Source organism: Cicer arietinum, chromosome 8 (assembly GCF_000331145.2).
Source record: "Cicer arietinum cultivar CDC Frontier isolate Library 1 chromosome 8, Cicar.CDCFrontier_v2.0, whole genome shotgun sequence".
NCBI classification, from domain to species: Eukaryota; Viridiplantae; Streptophyta; class Magnoliopsida; order Fabales; family Fabaceae; genus Cicer; species Cicer arietinum.
The window spans coordinates 23,960,527-23,974,133 of NC_021167.2; the positions used below are offsets into that span (position 1 = coordinate 23,960,527).

At 30.6% G+C, this 13,607-nt stretch overlaps 1 protein-coding gene and 1 long non-coding RNA gene across 2 annotated transcripts in view; both read left to right on the top strand.

Moving 5' to 3' along the window:
- The first annotated feature begins 274 nt into the window (after positions 1-274).
- Positions 275-3,398, top strand: LOC101495077 (uncharacterized). Its single transcript, XM_012719225.3, has 2 exons — positions 275-1,184; positions 1,917-3,398. Exons 1-2 carry the CDS (start codon positions 483-485, stop codon positions 3,183-3,185), a joined length of 1,971 nt encoding a protein of 656 aa, XP_012574679.1. The 5' UTR covers positions 275-482; the 3' UTR covers positions 3,186-3,398.
- Positions 3,399-5,443: 2,045 nt separating this feature from the next.
- Positions 5,444-13,607, top strand: part of LOC101493600 (uncharacterized) — a 15,577-nt gene continuing 7,413 nt past the window's right edge. Inside the window, exons 1-3 of the long non-coding RNA XR_012161708.1 lie at positions 5,444-5,756; positions 6,344-6,404; positions 6,800-6,874. This is a non-coding gene — a long non-coding RNA (uncharacterized lncRNA). The remainder of the gene's footprint in view (positions 5,757-6,343; positions 6,405-6,799; positions 6,875-13,607) is intronic.

The following is a 13,607-nucleotide window of genomic DNA, read 5'->3' on the forward strand; positions in this document are numbered from 1 at the left end:
TTTTATCCATTCACACAATCGTTAGAAACTTTATAATAATATGGGTATTTATAAATTGAATTAAAACTTAAAAATTTATCTTTATTTTTTAAATAAATCTTCATAAAATGTTACAATATTATTTATTAATATAAAATCTATAATTGCATTTACACCATTTTAAGAAATCCATATTAAAAATATTATCAAAAAATTTATGCTATTTATATTAAATCTAATTCATTTTTACGGAATCAACTAATAAAATAAAAATCACATTTACTTAACGTGATATTTAAGTTTTTTCCTTTTCATGTGGATTTTTGATCTCATTATTACTTTTCCAGTAACTTTGAGTTTCAACATCCAATAGAAGAATAAACATAAAAGCATAACCTGTATTGAATTAGTTGAATGATTTTTCCACTTTACACTTTTATAAAAAGCCACTTTGCTTTGTTCCTTAATCCTAAGAACATAGTAGTGAGTGTTGTAAAAGAATCATGGCACCTTCTCATACCTTTCCTCTTCGTTGGGAAAGCACAGGACACCAATGGTGGTATGCATCACCTATTGACTTAGCAGCTGCAAATGGTCTCTATGATTTAGTCACTGAGCTTCTCCATCTTGACACAAATCTTCTCATCAAACTCACTTCTCTTCGTCGAATTCGACGCCTCGAAACCGTCTGGGACGATGAAGCTCAGTTTGAACATGTTTCCAAGTGCAGGTCTCATGTTGCAAAGAAGCTTTTTGTTGAGTGTGAAACAGAAAATGGAAAAGGAAAAAATTCTCTTATTACTTCTGGTTATGGTGGATGGCTTTTGTACACAGCTGCTTCTTCTGGTGATGTTGAATTTGTTGATGAATTGTTGAGAAGAGATCCTTTTTTGGTTTTTGGTGAAGGAGAGTATGGTGTTACTGATATGTTTTATGCTGCAGCTAGGAGTAAGAATTGTGAGGTATTCAATCTTGTTCTTCATTTTGCTCTCTTGACAAAAGATTGTGCTATTGAATTGGATGAAGTTGGTGGAGTTTTCAAGAGGGAGATAGTGAATAGAGCTATTCATGCTGCTGCTAGAGGAGGGAATTGGGAAATACTGAAGAAGAAGCTACTTTTAGGAAGTGATTCTCAGATTTTGTCTTATAGAGATGCTCATGGATGCACTGTCTTGCATTCAGCAGCTGGAAGAGGCCAGGTTGAGGTGAGACACTCATATCACTTAGGTTTTGTTTTGTCTGGATTGATTTATTTGACTTTATATAGAAATAGCTTATGACATAGTTGTTCATAAATTGTTTTCAGCTTGTTTCCACAAGCTCACCAGCATAACTTATGAAAATAGGTTATGCTTTATATAAAAAAAGTTTGAATTTGGTTTGATTTTTTGTCAGAGAAGTAAATTATACATAACTTATGTGATAAGCATTAATCACATAAACTCTTAATTAAGTTGTTTATACAAACAAGCCTTAGTATGCATGTATAATCTAAAATAGAAGCAATATTAACCAACGTTATAAAGTGATATAGAAAATTTTCAATTTTAGACACGATTTTCTAATTTGTCAATTTCAGCAGCTAAATTATTCGACCCAAATTATTTGAGGGATTAAAATGACGATTCACTCAATCTTGTACAACCAATTTTGTCTCAAAAGTTATAGAGGTCAGACAATTTAATACTGAAATTAAAAATCTTCAATTATATTAGTCTTTTAGAAACAATATTGACCAGCCTTATAATGTGATAGAGACTAAAATTGTTCGGCTGAAATAATTCGAGGGACTAAAATGACGATTCACTCTATCTTGTATAGGAATAATAGGAAACTTATTTTATTTCTGCCACTGCCTTTCAGGTTTGATTATCTTTTTGAATCAGTTAATTAATGCTACAAAAACTCAGTATATATCCAAACTTACTTTTATGCAGGTGGTAAGAAATCTAATTGATCAATCACCTGATATTATAAACTCTACTGATTCTCAAGGCAATACAGCATTACATGTGGCTTGTTACAGAGGTCACTTTCCTGTGGTAGAGCTTCTGATTGAAGCATCTCCTTCATTAACAATGTTAACCAATCACAATGGAGACACTTTTCTTCATATGGCAGTGTATGGTTTCAAAAGCCCTGGTTTCTGCAGACTCGACAAGCACGCCGAGCTCATGAAACAGTTATTACTAACCGAAAAGATCACGAACATGAAAGACATAATCAATGTTAAGAACAATGCTGGTAGAACACCTCTTCATGTAGCTGTCATTCATGATGTCAAATGTGATGTAGTGGAATCACTTATGTCAGTTCGATCGATCGATTTAAATGTCCGCGACACTGATGGAATGACTCCTTTGGATTATTTGAAACAACGACCGATATCAGGAACTTCTGAATTTTTAATCAAGCAGTTGATTTCAGCTGGTGGAATATCTAATTGTGAAGATTGTGTGACAAGAAATGCAATTGTGAATCATATGAAAACTCATCATGGTGTTATTGGAAATAGTCCTGGAACTTCATTTAGTATATCAGATGCTGAGATATTATTGTACACATGCATTGAGAATTCATCTGATAGAATTGTCAATAATGATCAAGCAAGTTTAGAAACAGAATCAAATTCATTTTCAATTGAAGTAGACAATGATTCAAGTTCCTCATGTAACAGCAAGACTACTAGTTCTGTTAATTCGGCTGCGAAACGGTTAAAGAATCTTCTCAAGTTGCATAGGAAAAGAGAGACAAAAGCATCAGCCTCAGAATTTGAAGATGATGATAATATTTCTGTTGATTCTATAAGTTCAAGGAAAAATTTGGAAGATTTTCCAATGACATTAAGGCAAAGATACTCAAAAAATCAGTGTTCACTTCCAAACAACAAAAGAACATTATCTATAAGAACTTTATCACTTCCAAATCCAACTGCTAAAAAATATTTCACTGCAGGACTAATGCAAGGTGTAATTAAGGTAAAGCCAAAATTGGATAATTTATCTGATTCTTCAAACAATAAGGAAAAACATGTTGATACAATTGGACCCTCTTGCTCCAATGGTACCTTAGAGTTGAAATATAATAAGCAGAGAACATTCAATAAGAAATTGATGAACAGGTATTTTTCTTTTGGAGCACAAGGGCAGGCTTTGGAAGATGCAAACAGTTGCACACTGTCAAAACATAGTTCTAAAGTGTTTTAGTAATTTAGTTAAAATAAATGTTATTATATGTGTATATGAGCCTGCTATTATGTAAGATTAATAAGCCAAGGCAAAACACTTTATCAATGTTTTTTATTTTATTTTACTGAGAAGTACTTCGTAAAATGTAAAGTGGGCCCTAAGAGGGTCTCAATGTTAGTGATTCAGTGTATAACATAAATTCATAGTACCATAAGCTTTGTTAGTTTGTTACTTACAGTTTGATTAAAAAAAAAAATAGTGACTTACAGCTACAGATATATGAAACCTGTACTTCAGCTCATTTTCAATTATTAATAAATATTATTATTATTATTATTATTATTATTATTATTATTATTTGGGAGTAGAAAACGAAACACCTAAAAATAATAATGGCCGCTTTTTATGGCTCAAATGAAATACCCTTAAAATTATTAAAATTATGTTTGGATGTCTAATAATTATAATTAGTAGAAGAATTAAATGAATGTGAATACAAAATGAAAAATAGTAAATTGAGAGTGATACATATAATATTAATTAGATGATATATTTTAAAAAAAGTAATTAATATTATATTAAAAATTGAAAGAATGATTCATATGTTATTTTGTAAATGAGTCACTTTTAAAATGTGTGATTTTTTATATAATAATTTTATGATGTAAAGAACTATTCATATTTTGTAGAAAAAATAATATAATTGTTCCTATTACATGATTTATACAACAAAAGACAATCGGATGATAAAGTGAACAATGTAGATATGAAATATCATGTAAGAACGTAAGAAGTAGACATCCAAAAATAAAATCAATATTTCTTTTTAACATATGTTTTGGATGTAATAACATATGTCATGGATTAATAAATTTTGTCTAAATTAATTATAAAGTTTAACTCAACCGACAAATATCTAAATTATTAAACTGAATATTATGTATCAGATTCAAACTTTACGGTAAAAAAAAATATTATTAAAAAAAACAGTTACTAACTGTAATAACTAACTAGAGGTATAGTTGACCGAGTCATGTTTTTAGCGAAAAAGTAGATCGTTGGGTAGCACAAGTGCTATTTATAGTAACGCTTCCAACTTCATATAGTTTCCACAGTTTGTGAAACTAATGACACTTTTTGAATTACATAGCATGAGATAATTATGAAGATCGAGCTTGATAGCTGTAAGACCTTATAAGAAGTGATTAATTGGTTACATTACATTGTTTAATTGCTTAAGGAAATATGATATTGAAAGAAAAAAACATAAACTGAATAAAAGAAAGGAGAAGAAATATGGAGAATGATGATGCGGCTAGACAGAAAGCCATTAATGAGTGGCTTCCCGTTACGGCTTCAAGAAAAGCCAAATGGTGGTACTCTGCTTTTCACAATATCACAGCCATGGTTGGTGCCGGTGTTCTCACCCTTCCTTACGCTATGTCTAAGATGGGATGCTATGTATGTTAATCCATTTATTTATTTTCGGAAAATATGTCTCATATTCAATCAAAATAAATATCTCAAATATATATTTATAAAAAAAATAAATAAAAAACAGTGGTCCAGGCGCAGTGGTGTTGATATTAAATTTAATTATATTTTATTAGAAGATAAGTTATTAAATTTAATTATATTTTATTTCAAGAAGTATTAATTAACTTTTTATATTTTATTCTGAAAAAAAGTACATATATAAGAGTGTGTTTGACTAAACAATTGTTTTGATTGAATAAACAATTTATTTACTGTTTATTGTAATTAAAAATACTTATGTATATAGCCTATTTTTACAAATAAGAATGAATTAATGTGATTATACCAATATTATATAAATTGTAAGTTATAATTATAAACTACCAGAAAAAATTATGCTGAAAAATACTTTTTATTTACGTCTCATAAGTTATTTTGATAAACTCTTATTATAGTTCTTCTCATATGTAAGATAAGCTCAAATTACCAAATCGTAGATGATGTATCAAAACAAAAATTAAGCTTCTTCAAAATGTTGTGTCAAAATAAATCGTAGATAAACTCTTTCAAATACAGTCTTTTTGGATCTAACTAGTTAGCTAGCTGAAGTGTGTGATATGGGTGTGTCTTAAACTTTATTTGGATCGATAGAATATGGTGGAATAGAGTGATAACTAATGAAGGTTTTTTATTTATATATTTAAAAAATGAGTGGAAGGGAGTGGGATATGATGGAATCTATACCATCTCATTTCATCGTCTTTCTTCATTTCCTTTCCCTTCAATTTTGGATGTATGAGATCAAATCTTACATTTACCACTCCTTTTCACTTTACGTCATCCAGTTCCATTTTATTTGGATCAATTTAAAATATCCAAATAGAACATATTGTGCCTTTGTGGTTTCTTAGGCAGAATAGTGACTTTGTATTTCCAGTTTCATGTATTTTTATTCTTGCATCCGTAGTGATGTACGTTTTGTTTTTGCACCTTGCTTCCGTAGGGATCTACATGCACCTTCACAGAATCTATATTACGCAACTGTGGTTTGCGCACCGGGCTTTTCACTTCTCCTCATCTAATTGATATACGAGAAAGATTTCGTTTAGATGGGTGAGTATCTCAAATGTTTTCATTGACTTTATTTCCATGACCTATTAATTAAGTATTCAACTTGTGTTATTTTGCATATTGAATACATTCGCTTTCTATAATCCGACATTTTTACTATTTCTTATAATCTCCATCTGTCATTTACTTTGTCTAGGGTCATATAATTAACCATGAATTCTGATTAATCTGTTCATATTGGAATGGCTTGTAATAAAAAATTAATCTTTCCTGTTGGCAGCTATTTAGAGTAATAGCTTGTAATTAGTACATAGTAGCTTATATGTGTGCTTAGCTGTTCAGTTGTTGAGTTGAGTCAGCACATTCAGTCACGCTGTTGTAACAGAACTTAATAGAAGCTATGATGCTCTCTCACCATATATATACAATACCTCAATCAATGAATCATTTTCACTCTTATATCGTCATTCTTGTGCTTCTATGTTTTACCAAATTTTGGTGGACCTACTAAAATACATCATATGCTGCCTTTTAGTTCATCTTTTGCAGCATGGCTATTATGCTATGATTTATTACTTCTGCAGCATAGTAGATTTATTACTTCTGCATTATGCTTGTTACTTCTGCAGTGTGGAAATCTGTGAAGAGAAATTTTTAGCATATTTCTGGTGGTGTTATGATAGACTAAAGGTATATTTTGTGAATAAATGCATCATTATATTTTTTATCGACAGAAGTTTTGGCTAGTTCTAAAACCTGGCTATTGTTTTTCCCATTTTTTTTTTGAACTTGAACTGAATTGCATTCCTAATTTGAACTGGTGGTAACTTTCTATGCACTAATCTTTACAGGTCCATAAACTAGTTTACCAGTAACAGTTAAGAGTTTCTAGCACAATGAACTTATATGTAATAATAACAATTTCTGTGTTGCATAACAGTATTAGGGTAATACCGTCTTAAATTCATGCATGGATGATCAATGATCATCCCAATGATCACTTTGAAGTCAGAATTATAAACAATACGGGTGGTTTGATGTGTTTTTTTATAAGTGGTTTCTTATATTGGTTTTGTGGTGCACAGGAAAAAACTGATGACAATGCTCCAATGCCTACCTTTTTTCACTTCCTTGCCTTCAAGATATTTGCAGACGAGCAGGTTTGGTCCTTGTGCTTTAAATTCATATACAGACTTGTTCCGTATTGACCAGTGTTGTTAAATAGTGCGTTGTAGTGCTATAGTGTAGCAAAATTTGAAGAAGTTGCTATTGTTCTGCGATTTGCTATTTAGTACAAAATGTTGTCAACTATCTACCACTATTGTATAGCGCAATTTGAACGAATTGCTATTTTCCGTTCAAATGTGATTTTTACACTAAAAATTAATAATCAATTCACTTTTGCTTAAAGATATCCAAACAGAAATCACATACATTTAATTTACTTTTGATTAAAATCAATTTTATAAAATCAATTAACTCAAAATCAATTTTAATTATTGCATAACTAAATGACTAAGACATACTTATTATGTTAGTTTGTAAAGTTTAAACTTTTGAATTTTTTATTATAAAAAATATATTTTGTAGAAGTTGTAAAATTTCTCTTCTGTAAAAATATTAGAAATTAATTCTAAAATATAAGTTCAATCACAAATGTCGATATTATTAGGTTAAATATTATATTCATAGATTGAACTTGAGATGATTATTTGTAAGTTTCTAGTTATAATTATATTATTTTATCTATACACAAAAAATATATACTACAAAGGATATTTTCTTATTGTGAATAACTACATCTATTCTTGACAAATACTTATTCCTACTCAAAAGAATACTTAAAATATTAATTATAAAATATACAAAATTTAAATAATTAATCAAATGATTGAATTTAACTGATTCATAAATTTTAATTAAAAATAAATTATTTAAAAGAAATAAAATTTAAATCTTAATTAAAGTAATTATTGGTCAAAATTACAAGAAAATGTAAAAGGTGTAACTAGTCTTCTATTACATAATACATAAACTAATTTAAGACCATATGATATCTTAGATACTCTAGACTACATTATAGCCCTATATAAGCATACAAACAACATGGTAATAAAAAAATAGGCTATAAGTACTTAACAATAACTTATTAATCCTAATATACTTGATTTTCTCACTTTCAATCGTACTAATTATATATACTCAAATAATAGGATAAGAAGCTCCCAAGGTAATGCCACATAAAACTTCAGGGGTACCGAGACAGTTTGTTTGGACACTGCCTTCAAAAGCTCTTTCTCACTATGACTAGGAACATCTTTGTAGCACAACAACTCCCTGCTGGCCCAATCAAACATCACCAAAAAGGAAATGTGATTCAAATAATGAGTTATAAAGAAATATATATTTTAATATTAAATAATTTAGAGATTTTGTTTGGAGATATTTTAAAATATACAACAAAAAACAAAGTTATTTTGTATTTTGTTTATCTTAATGAAAAGTGATTTTTATTCTTTATGATTTAATCGAAAATAATTTTTATGAGAAATTATGTATGTTGTTAATTGATTATGTTGAGATATTATATATTTTACGTCAATCTAATGATAATAGAAGAGAATTATGGACTAATCTTGAGGTAGATTTGAGTGCTTACACATGAGATTGAAAATCTAACCAAATGATTTATTGAGATAAAGTGGTAAAATAAAAGGGAAAATAAACAAACAACACATGGATTAGATAGAGATGATAAAGAAGGTGTCACAATCAAATATAATTGATAAGTCAATGTGCCACAATGGTAAGGAATTCATTGATAAGATTCAAACAAGTTTTAATGCAAGAATTCAAAGAGGAGACACACATCACTCACAACTATTGTTAGAGAAATTCTAATTTATTTCAAAGTTATTCAAATGAGACTCTTACAAGATATTTAAATGATTTACCTTATTCCTAAAATGGACCAAAAACTAATTCTCTAAACTGATATTAGGTTACACCACTTAACTAAAATTATTACAATTCAAATTAAACACAAATAAAACTAAAAACTATTATAAAGTCTTGACTTGAAATATTCTTTGTTTTTCTTCCTAATTTGCTCATTTTAAGTTTTCATCAAATCTCTAAAAAAATTCATTAAGCAATATTTTAAAAATTAGATCAAATATCAAAATAAATAAAGTATGTAAAAAAATTGAAGAAAAAAAAAACACTTGAACCAAATGGAGTTCAACTCGGTTTAATTTAATTCTAACAAATTAAAACCCAAACATGGTTTGTAATACCTCAAAAATTGTATATTCCATTTATTCTTATTTATACTAATAATTCTATTATTTATATTTTATTATCGTAATTCATATATTTATACAAATCTCTTAGATCTTACTTAATAAAAAAAATAATTGTTAGTTAATCAAGTGAAATTTAGTTTAGGAAGATCATATTAATGTGTTTTTTTTTTTTTTGTAGTTGGAGAATAAATTAGAAATAAACCCAATAGAAATCTCAAATTCAACTTCTAGTATCCCATTTTGTAGTCAAAACAAAATTTATCATTTGTAAGGATTTGGGTGGGCGTAATTGACAATTCCCATCACACTCCCCTTTACTTAAAACCCAATTGTTAAATAATAATAATAATAAATAAATAATGAAAGAAAGAAAGAGGGAGGGATGACAGAACCGTAACATATCAAGGAAAATAAAGAGGAAAAAAAGAGAGAAAAGATGAAAGAAGGGAAAAGAGGAAAAAAGAAGAGAGGAGAAAAAAAACAAGAGATAACACATTAACTCCATTGCATGTCCTTCTCAAGCTCCCTCATTCCATCATCTCATCATAGAAACACCCGCATACCTATATTAGAGTAAAAGAGGACCAAGAGGTAGAGTGAAAATAGAAAGAAGAAAAGGAAAGTTAAGATTTCAATATAGAAGAAGAAGTTTAGAATTTCTTGCATGTTGAGAAGGAAGATGGAAACGTGAAAAGGAGTTAAAGTTTCACTTGTAGAAAAAGGAATTAATATCAAACTTTGGAGGTCTCAAATCTCTTCTTAAGATAACATAGAAAACCCTCTTAAAACCTCTCTTAGGTGTGCTTAGAGATCATGTTTTGCATGTTTGGGTTTTGAGATAATCTTACTTAATTTTGTATCATTGATTATTAACAATGCATGTTAGGTGTTTGTATTAATTACTATGAAGAGTTGTTGTTTTATTATTATTGTTGAGTGTTGTGGTTGGGTTTGTGATGAGATGATGACTGTTTAGTATTGGTAATTACTTGATTTTATGCTGAATTTTGAATGTATTTTACTTAGTTGATCATATTAACTTGAAAATATAAAGTTTGAAGTGAAAATAGTATGGTGTTGTCTTCGAACCTGTATAGGTATATCTTTGGTATTTTGTTCATAACATTCTCCATATATAGTGTTTTGAGCTGATTTATATCCCATTAGAAAATATATTTAATTACCTACGAAATAGGCACTGGTGCCAAGTGAAAACAGTTAATGTCTTTAATCTTTATGTCTATTTTCCTATTCCTATTGGTATGAACTATGATCTTCAATGTTTTATTTTTTATGCACCTTGACTATTTATGTTTAAGCTTAAGCTAAGAAATTCTGCCTTGCATGTGAGACATATTTACATCTTAGTGCTTTTATATGTATGTATGGAATGGAAAAAATCTAGTCCCAAGTTCAATGGTTGCCATAAGTTCGGCAATTGTTCATTGTTTTGAGAGATAAAAACAAGGTTCCCTAAGTGTAGGGAGGACGTAAGTGGTTGTGTTAACCAAAATCCTTGTTCTGAATAAATGCTCTACCATTAATATATCCTAAACTTTTGCAATTTACAAGATGGCTAACCAATGTTGTCATATCTGAAACCTGCATGCCTAAGCTTTCTTTGGTTCTTTGGAAAATGCTAAACTGACCGGACATATCCATGCTCTTGCAGAACTGCAGTCAATGAATTTAAACCAGCATAGATAAAGTCAGTTTGGGGATGTGTCCTATCGCCCGTTATAAATACATGCACACCATTCATGAGTTCAATCCAGCTACAACCTGGTCTCTTCTTCACATTGTGTTGCTTCATTGTGTGTCTCACCTCAGATACTTCTTCGTATCGACCAACCACTCCATAAACATTTGACATCAACACATAATTTCCGCAATGACCTGGCTCAAGTTCAATCACCTTACTTGCTGCAATCTCAGCCAAGTCTGTATCCTTGTGGATTCGGCATGCTGCTAGCAAAGCCCTCCATCCGACAGGATCGCCCTTAAATGGCATCGTTAGCATTAAATCGTAAGCCTCCTTGAGCTTCCCTGCTCGACAAAGCATGTCAATCACACATGTGTAGTGTTCAATGGATGGAGGTACACCATATTTTGAATCCATTTCAGCTAGAAACTCAAGCCCTTCCTTCACCATGCCAGCATGGTTGCACGCAGACAACAATCCAACAAAACTGATTTCATTTGGTACCAATTGAGCTTGACGCATACGAGAAAACGTATCTAATGCCTCGTCACCATAACCGTGCATTGCAAAACCAGTGATCATGATGTTCCATGAGGCCACATCCTTCTCTGTCATGTTATCAAAAACCATGTGAGCGTCTCTCATATTTCCACATTTTGCATACATGTCCATCAATGCATTGTTCAATAGAACATCATCAAACTCGTTATTTGTTCCTTCCTTCCCCAACCCATTTACAATCATATACCCATGTATCTCTCTACCATGCATCAAGGCTGCTAGATGAGTGCAAGCTGGAAGTACTGTTGTAACTGTAACTAAATCAGGTTGAACCCTATTGCCTAGCATCCTATCAAAAAGCCTCAAAGTTCCATAATGATCACTGCACCGTTGATGAACTGATATTACTGAGTTCCATGAAAATATATCCTTCTCATCCATAATCTCAAATACATTCAAGGCATCACTAGCACATTTGCATTTCCCATACATATCAATCAGTGCATTTGAAACAACAACACTAGAATCATAACCCATTTTTATCACAAACCCATGAACAGCTCTTCCATTGTCAAAGTCTCCTATCACAGAATATATAGACAAAACACCAGTAACTGTATATCTACAAGGAACTACCCCATTTTCCACCATCCTCCTAAACACCCTCAAGGCCTCCTCAAAGTGGCCAATCTGCGCATACCCATTAACCATTGAGTTCCAAAGCACAACATCTCTAACAGGCAATTCATCAAACACCTCATGTGCATCCACCACAAATCCAAATTTCAAGTAAGTAATAACCAAAGCACTTCCAACAAAAACATCCAATTCCAACCCAAGTTTAAACAACAAGCCATGAATCTTCTTAACCTCCAAATCCTCCTCAGCATCACCACAAGCTCTGATCACACATGGGAAAGTGAACTTATCAGGAACAACAATACCCAGATACCGCATTTGTTTATAAAGAAGAACCCCATATTGGGAAAGCCCGTTGGAAACGAATCCAGCAATGATTGCATTGTAAGCAAAAACGTTTCTTTGATGATGGGTTGGGTAGTTGAAGACTCTGAAAGCATAGTCGATAAGGGTGCACTTTGAGTACATGTTGATGAGGCTGGTGATGGCAAGTGGGGATGCAAAGAAAGCATTTTTGAGCAAATGGGAATGGATTTGTTTGCCTTTGGAGAGGTTTGTGTTGTGGGCGCATGATTGAAGGGAGGTAATGTAGGTTCCTATGTCGAGTGAGGTTGAGAAAGAGAGGAACGACCAATGACTATGTTGTTTTGGGAGGACAAGTCTTGAGATTCTTCTCCCATTCATCTATGTGCTTGCTTAGACCATCATCAATCTTACATTATTTTTGTCCACAAAATCACATACACTTTCTGTTTTTCTTTTCCAAATAAATTATTGTTTCATTTAGGCGCCCTCACTTTCATCTCCAACAGCTTAAATATTTCAATTTCTTAATCAACTTAACAAAATATAAACAACGATATATGAATATTTCCACTTTAGTTTTTTTTTTTATTTAATAAAAGTTTTGATGAGTATTAATATAAATACTTACAAATTATTCATTAAAAATATTTTTAGATCGACAAGTTAAACTTATAATCTCATCTCGTAAGTGTGAATTAACTTCTTAATAACTAAAAACATATTCATTAACAAATATTTCACTTTTTTTTGTTTGAATATGTAAAATATTTATCAAAATTATTCTTTTATGAAAATCTCTTGGTAAACATTATGGAGGGTGATACGTGTCTTTTAAGGGTATTGTTTATGGTTTTTTTATATTTTAATAACCAATTAAAAAAATTATCAATATACATATTTTTTAAAATTATATATTAAACTATCTTTTTTATTGATTTAGTTAGATGTCGATATTTACAAATACGAAGTACACGTTCAGATGGAGTACATTTTTAAAATTATATATTAAACTATCTTTCAGATGGAGTACACGTTCACTTGTTGAAGGTTTTGCAACATACCAACTTTGCTCCATTAGCATTCCCTCCTGCACAAGTAAAATTATCCAAAATCAACCAAATCTTAACAAATAAGAAGGTATCTAAAGTAGTAAAATGAAATTTAAATATATAACTACCTGCATTGAGAAGGAGAAAGAAAAAAACCAGAAGAAAACAAAGGATTTGGTCATGGTGAAAATTTAGAGAAAGTGATGATTGTAGTGTGTAGTGTGTAGTGTTTGGAAACAAAGAAATCCGATAGCATTTTATAAAGAAATCCAATAGCATTTTATAAAGAAATCCGATTATTAATTACTGACATCCACCCACCCATCCCCCAACCAACTCTTCATCTAGAATGTCTGACATTCTAGAATGTCATTTACTTGGGTCCAACTGT